Source organism: Cotesia glomerata, linkage group LG3 (assembly GCF_020080835.1).
Source record: "Cotesia glomerata isolate CgM1 linkage group LG3, MPM_Cglom_v2.3, whole genome shotgun sequence".
Classification (NCBI taxonomy): Eukaryota; Metazoa; Arthropoda; class Insecta; order Hymenoptera; family Braconidae; genus Cotesia; species Cotesia glomerata.
The window spans coordinates 29,538,403-29,545,480 of NC_058160.1; the positions used below are offsets into that span (position 1 = coordinate 29,538,403).

A 7,078-nucleotide genomic window follows, 5' to 3' on the forward strand; every position below is an offset into this window, starting at 1 on the left:
TAACAATAATAATACTAGTAATAATTAATTATAAATAAACTCTGTAAATAAGCTGTGTAAAAAGTTATTTAATTTAATGAAGATAATAATGGAATGTTGATAGTCAAAATCTGAATGTTTATAAAAAAAAATATTTTAACGTCGAGTACTTGAATTACTTTTATGAACACTCATAGGCATGCACTAATTTTTTTATAAATATTTCTTCATAAAATTCTGCTCAAAATACTTCTAATCAGAGCAGTAAATTTATAATTTATAATTTGTAAGCATTGCGAATCATGAGATCGAAGTATGCGTCGTGATCAATACTAGCACTTATTGCGCTGTAATAATTCATAAATTCTTCCATTGTAACCTGCGAAATAATTAAATAACCGAGTATTTAATTATTTATATTCAAATATTTAAAATACAAAAGAAGAAATATATTAAGAGACTTACAATGCCGTCTTTGGTGCTCTCTTGCTCGAAATTTCCCAAAAATTTGTTCAAAATACTCTCCTCGCTCTCCTCCCCGCTTATATATCTTGGATGACATTTGACATTGTAAACTCCGCGGAGATCAGCGACTGTTATCTCACCGTCACCAGTCTTATCGAGTTTTTGAAACGCCTGCTCTACTAGTTTTATTCGGCTCTCAGACATCGGAGGCTATAATATTTATCATTAGTTTCAATTTTTATTAATCTATTTCTTACTCAACTTTAAAACAAAAAATTTTATAAAAATTTAAATAGTATAATTTTTTTATTGAATAATAAATTATAATAAAATTATGAAAATTAAGTTAGACATTTAAAAATTTTTATAATTTTTTTTTAATGAAAAAAATAAAAAATAAATTTTAATTTGTAAAAAACTTGAAAAACTGTAAGTGCAATTTTTAAAAATTATTTTTTAATAAATTAAAAAAGTTGAAACGTGGGCTAATTTTAGTATTATTAAAATTAGCCATAATAATAGAGTTAGCCGACATTTTTAATTTTTTAAATAATTAAATTAGAACAAAGTAATATTTTAAAAAATTGCACTGACAGTTTTAAAAGTTTTTTACAAATGAAAATTTTTTTTGTAATAATTTTTTAATAAAAAAAAATTCTAAAAATTTTTAGATGTCGGCTAACATAAATTAGCCGACGTTCAACAATTTTTGTAATTTTTTCAACAATTTTATTGCAAGTAAAAAAATACTTAAAAAAAATTGCGTGCATACTTTTTAAAATTTTCTACAAGTGAATTTTTTTCTTTTAATTTTTTTTTTAGTAAACAAAAATTTTCAGTTTGTTAATTTAATTTTTATAATAAAAAGACCTTGAATCTCTAATTATAATTATATATATTTTATAATTATTAGGTTACTATTTTCTCAATTATTCTATCGATTTTTATTTAACTGAAAAACTTCACGGTCAAATAAATTAAATTATTGATTTTCGTAAAGAAGAAATAGCCATTTATAATATTATTAATTAATTACTGTAGAATCAAAAACTTTACTTTTAGATTTTATTTAAAAAATAAATTAATTTTGAAATTAATTTAATTTAATTAATTAAATTAATTATTGAATTTAATTAAATTAATTATTTAATTTAATTTAATTAATTAAAATTAAATTAATTTAATTAATTAAAATTAAATTAATTTAATTAATTAAAATTAAATTAATTTAATTAATTTAATTAATTAAAATTAAATTAATTTAATTAATTAAAATTTAATTAATTTAATTAATTAAATTAAATTTTAAAATTAATTTATAATTTAAAAAAAATTTTTTTTTCTAAATTAATTTGTTATCAAAATAAAGAAATGTCTCTAAATTTATCTACAATTATTATCAATAAAAACCTTACTCTAATAGCAGCAATAAACTCAGTCAAATCAATCGTCCCACTTTCGTCAGTATCCAACTTGGAAATAATTTCATCAACTTCTTCTTCGTCAAATTCAAAGCCCATAGCTTCGAACCCTTCAATTAATTCTTCTTTGCTCAGCTGTTTGTTCCCATCCTCGTCCATGCGCCGAAATATCCTAAATAAATAGACACATCCGATAAATAATTATTTAATTACAGAAAAATAATTCTAAAAAAATACCTCGCAAGTCCGAGGATTCCCCCAGCTCCCCTGGCCAAACAAAGCAGCCGAAGTTTGTCGATCGCGTCTTCGGCAGTATGCAAGGCCCTTTGGGCCTTGTTGATCATCTCTGCCTCCTGTCTCGTCGTCGCGCTCACCGGTCTATTAGACATTATCTAGGTAAAATAAATAAAACTAATTGTAATTACCATAGTTTCAATTAGCAAATCAATCAATAAGAGCAAAATTTTAATCAGTTCCCATAAATCGCAAGCTTCATGATACTTTACTTCTCGATAATATCGCAGCCTGAATTTATAACTAAACTTTACTATCTCAATATAGATAATCGTAAAGATAGGTTCCACATACTGGACTAAATATAAGTTATCGTGTTAATAAATGAGACCGTATATACATTATAATATCATATAATAAAACAAAACACTGTACTTTTTTTTATTAATAGAAAATAAAATGAAGTTAAGTAAATATGTAAAGTTTTGATGAAAATTAAGTTAGATGACATCTAAAAATCTTTTTTTATTGTCAAAATTATTATTAAAAAATTAAAAAAAAATTTTTTATGAAAATTTTCAACTTATCTTTTTTAATTTTTTTTTCAAACTTAAAAAGATTTTTTTTAAGGAGAAATTTTGATTTTTTTAGTTAAGAAATAAAATTATTAAAAATTTTCCAAATTAATTTTTTGTCACAAAATTGTTTATTTTTTTCAAAAGAAATTTTTTATCAGTGTACATTAAGTGTACTTAAAATTTTTATCGTTAATCTCGTCCATCAGATAATGAAAATTAAGTAAGCCGAGTTCTAAAAATTTTTTATTGAAAAAATTATTAAAAAATAAAAAAAAATTTTTAATGAAAATTTTCAACTTATCTTTTTAAATTTTTTTTTTTCAAACTTAAAAAAAATTTTTTTAAGACGAAATTTTGATTTTTTTAGCTAAGAAATAAAATTATTAAAAATTTCCAATAAATTCATTTTTTGTCAGAAAAATATTTATTTTTTTCAAAAGAAATTTTTTCTCCGTGTACATTAAGTGTACTTTAAATTTTTATTGTTAATATCGTCCATCAGATAATGAAAATTAAGTAAAATGACATCTAAAAATTTTTAGAATTTTTTTTATTGAAAAAATAATTACAAAAAAAAATTTAAATATTAAAAATTTGGAAAATTGCGCTGAGAAAAAAAATATTTTTATTAAGAAAATTTTCTTGATACAAGAATTTATGTTCTTGAAAATTTTCAAGAATATATATTCTTAGCTCAAGAAATTGTTAAATCGATTAAAATAATTTTACTTAATTTAAATAAAGCTATTCTTCCGTTTATTTATTATCCAAAGATAAATATTGATGTTCTTCTCTTCAGAAATTAATAATTAATAACAATAGAATATTTGATCGTCAGCGAGTTTCTTGAGCCAAGAAATTGTTAATTGAGCAAAAGTATTTTTTTTTCTCAATAAGTGCAATTTTTAAAAAATATAATTCAGTTCTTATTTAATAATTAAAAACGTCGGCAAACTTTAGTATAATAAAGTTTTGATGTTTGTTCTTTATTTTATTATAATTCCAAAGTATATATTTATGTTTCAGGTTGTCATCGACCGGAGTGTCACTACATCACATATAATATCCATTAGTGAGCGAAGCTATGAGGGCAGAATAGTAAAGTTTACGTGTGCATAAATAATCCCGACGATCGATCAATTTATTGTCAATTATTAACGAATTTTGGGCTTAGTTCTGTACAAACTTAAATGTGCCCTCTTTTTACAAAAATATTTATTCCTCGTCATGTTATGTCAGTTATTTATGTACCGACAAATATGTATGTGTTATAACTACCCAGGATTTTGTTGTAAATGACTGTGTAAAGCTTTTTACTTCGCACTTGCGGCATGTTATTATTTTATGAATCATTATTAGGTTTTACATAAAATTAATTAAAGCCTTTTTCTACGCTTCGCTTAAAACTTTCTTTTCTCTACAACTAATAGAAGCGTGATTTAAACTAAGGCAATTTATAAAATTGAAAGTATTAGACTTTAAATCTTTAAATAATAATTTTTTTTTTTTTAATTTACAACTTGTTATTAAAAAATAATAATTATTTATCTAATACTTCCATTATTAAATAAATTACTAAAAAATCTTCTAAAAAATAAAAATCAACTTTCAGAGCTTTGAAATTTTTTTAAAATACAAACCTCGGTTAGCGAAAAATTGTCGAGCGTTAAAAATAAAAATTTCAATTATTAAATTAGAATAATAATCAATTATTTTAATAAATTAATTATTGATTATTTTTTAAATTTTATTATTGAAGAAAACTCACCGGAATCTCCGTCGAAACAGTTTGATAGAAGTTAAGAAAAATAATTAAATCGAAAAATAAGCTTGTAAATTTTATAAAAAATTATTTATCGCAGAATAAGATACCCCCGATTGCAAAGAGGATAACGAGGATACGGTGAAGTAACCGGATGGAAGGTGACAATGTAACTAACGTATGCTTGTGAATAAAAAGGTAGAGCACCTTCGTGCCCACACCGGCCAGCTTTAGGTATATATTTACTTTGTTACTGGTACTGGTACTATTATATTACTATTACTATCACTAATACTGGTGAAGGTACATTTGTAACAAGGTAGGCAGACAATTTACCTGTACTATAGTAAAATATATATGCTAAAGCTAAATAAATTCAAAGCTAACACATCACATTGACATATAGCAGCAAACTTATGTCGGACAATGTCGTGTGATGCTCTTATGTAGTTCACATACGCTCATTTATTTTTCTACTTATTCTATCAATTGATTTTGTTTAATAAAGTCAAGTTAACTCTTCAGGGTTAGTCTATTTCTTCTTTAATTTTATTTTTAGTCCTATTTTTTTTATTATTTTTCAGATTTTCAAAATAATCGATCAAGTGTTTTTTGTACTGATTTCATTGGATAGTACATACAATAAATTTAAATCTTACTTTTATTTTTTTAAGACTGAGAAGAAAATTTAATTTTTAAATTAAATATTTTATTTTTGAGATCTAAAGAAATAATTAAACAAATTTTTTTTCATTAATTAATAACGAAAATTTGAAAAATTTTCAATGAAATTTAGTAACTAAATAATTTTATCAATTTTTTTTTAATAAAATTCAATTATTCATAAATCATTTTTAATGTTTAAATTTAAAAGTTTTCAGGGTTACTTTATTTCTTCTTTTTATTTATTTTTAGTCCAATTTCTTTTTATTAATATTATTTTATTTTTCAGATTTTCAAAAAGGCTGTCAAAATAATCGATCAAGTGTTTTTTGAACTGATTTCATTGGATAGTACATACAATAAATTTAAATCTTACTTTTATTTTTTTAAGACTGAGAAGAAAATTTAATTTTTAAATTAAATATTTTATTTTTGAGATCTAAAGAAATAATTAAATAAATTTTTTTTCATTAAACAATAATGAAAATTTAATAACTGGATAATTTTATTAATTTTTTGTTATAAAATTCAATTATTTTCAATTATTAATAAATAATTTTTAATGTTTGAATTTAAAAATTTACAGAGTTACTCGATTTCTTCTCTAGATTTATTTTTAATCTAATTTTTCTTTATTATTTTTATTTTGTTTTTCAGATTTTTAAAAAAGCTGTAAAAATAATTAATCTAGTTTTTTTTTTTTTTGATAGATTTCATTGAACCGTTCATAGAATAAATTAATTTTTTATTCATTTTTTCTGATACTAAGAAGAAAATTTAATTTTGAAATTAAATGCTTCATTTTTAAGATCTGAAGAAATAATTAAATAAATCTTTTTCATGAATTAATAAAAATTTAAATAAATTATAATGAAATTTAATTACTTTTTTTATAAAATTCAATTATTTTCAATTATTCATAAATCATTTTTAATGTTTTAATAAAAAAATTTTCAGTGTTTACTTTATTTCTTCTCTTTTCTTATTTTTACTCCAATTTTTTTGATTATTTTTATTTTATTTTTCAGATTTTCAAGAAGGCTGTCAAAATAATCAATCTCTTTGTTTTTTGATAGATTTTATTAAAGCTTACATAAAATAAATTTAAGGTAAAAGCTCTAATTATTGACACTATTAAAGACAAAGTTATGATTTAATTTTTTTTAAGCAATCAAATATCAGTATCGTTGAGTTTTGTTTGTGGTAATGTCTCAAGTAATGTTTTTACTAATCAATTTCTTTTTTTTAAATTATAATCACTGATATTTACTACTTAATTTTAAATAATTAAATGGATTATCCGGATACACCAATTATTGGCAGGTTTAAAACTGATTGATCTAATTATTGACATACCTTCACCCCAATTATTGACACCTTATACTAAGCATGCCTACAACCATCTGCTTATTCTTATTTATCCAAACTTATTATTAAGCGATCAATTTTATTAAAGTTTATTAATAATAATTTCCATAAATGATTAATTACTTTTAAAAATATAAAAATTAATTTAAAAATAATTTATTTAACCAGAAGAGTTCAAACTCTTACAGTTAATTTTTTAGATTAAAGTCAAAAAAAGGCGTCTTAGCGCTGTCGAATGGCTGTCAATATGAGGTTCAACTTAAAAATTATCAACTAGTTATTGACACCCATTATTTAAATATTATAAAGCATACAATTCATTTCGATTATTAAATTTTATAAATTTTTCATATATTGTTAATTAAAAAAAAAAAAAGATGATATTATTAGATGAAGAAATGAATTTAAACTCGGCATTTAAAAAAAATACTTTTCTAATCAAAGTTGTTAAGAAAATAAACGTTCGTAAGCTGGTTTGATGGACTGGTGCTAACTTAATTTTTTTTTAATAAATAATATTTAATATTTAGAACTGAGTAATTTTTTCAATTTTTTAATTAATTAGAATTTAAAAAAAATTAATATGATAGCTATTTTTATTACAGATT

At 21.5% G+C, this 7,078-nt stretch overlaps 1 protein-coding gene across 3 annotated transcripts; it reads right to left on the reverse strand.

The window, feature by feature from the left end:
* Positions 1–48: 48 nt before the first annotated feature.
* Positions 49–4,634, reverse strand: LOC123260494 (calcyphosin-like protein). Of its 3 annotated transcripts, none has more exons than XM_044721613.1 (5): positions 4,446–4,634; positions 2,103–2,257; positions 1,860–2,037; positions 445–654; positions 49–358 (listed from the first exon to the last, which is right to left on the reverse strand). In XM_044721613.1, the coding sequence occupies exons 2-5, from the start codon at positions 2,252–2,254 to the stop codon at positions 257–259; spliced, it is 642 nt and encodes a 213-aa protein (XP_044577548.1). In that variant the 5' UTR covers positions 2,255–2,257; positions 4,446–4,634; the 3' UTR covers positions 49–256. The 3 variants fall into 3 exon arrangements, with proteins under 3 accessions (XP_044577548.1, XP_044577549.1, XP_044577550.1); XM_044721614.1 differs by having other exon boundaries at positions 4,318–4,634; XM_044721615.1 differs by having other exon boundaries at positions 2,103–2,243; positions 4,446–4,633.
* Positions 4,635–7,078: the final 2,444 nt, after the last annotated feature.

Bases quoted from the DNA above. Each gene is read 5' to 3' on its own strand.
- LOC123260494 (XM_044721613.1), bottom strand. From the start codon at position 2,254: ATGTCTAATAGACCGGTGAGCGCGACGACGAGACAGGAGGCAGAGATG. The intron at 2,038-2,102 runs GTATTTTTTTAG...CTATTTATTTAG, and splicing joins GGAATCCTCGGACTTGCGAG to GATATTTCGGCGCATGGACG. The intron at 359-444 runs GTAAGTCTCTTA...ATTATTTCGCAG, and splicing joins AGAGCACCAAAGACGGCATT to GTTACAATGGAAGAATTTAT.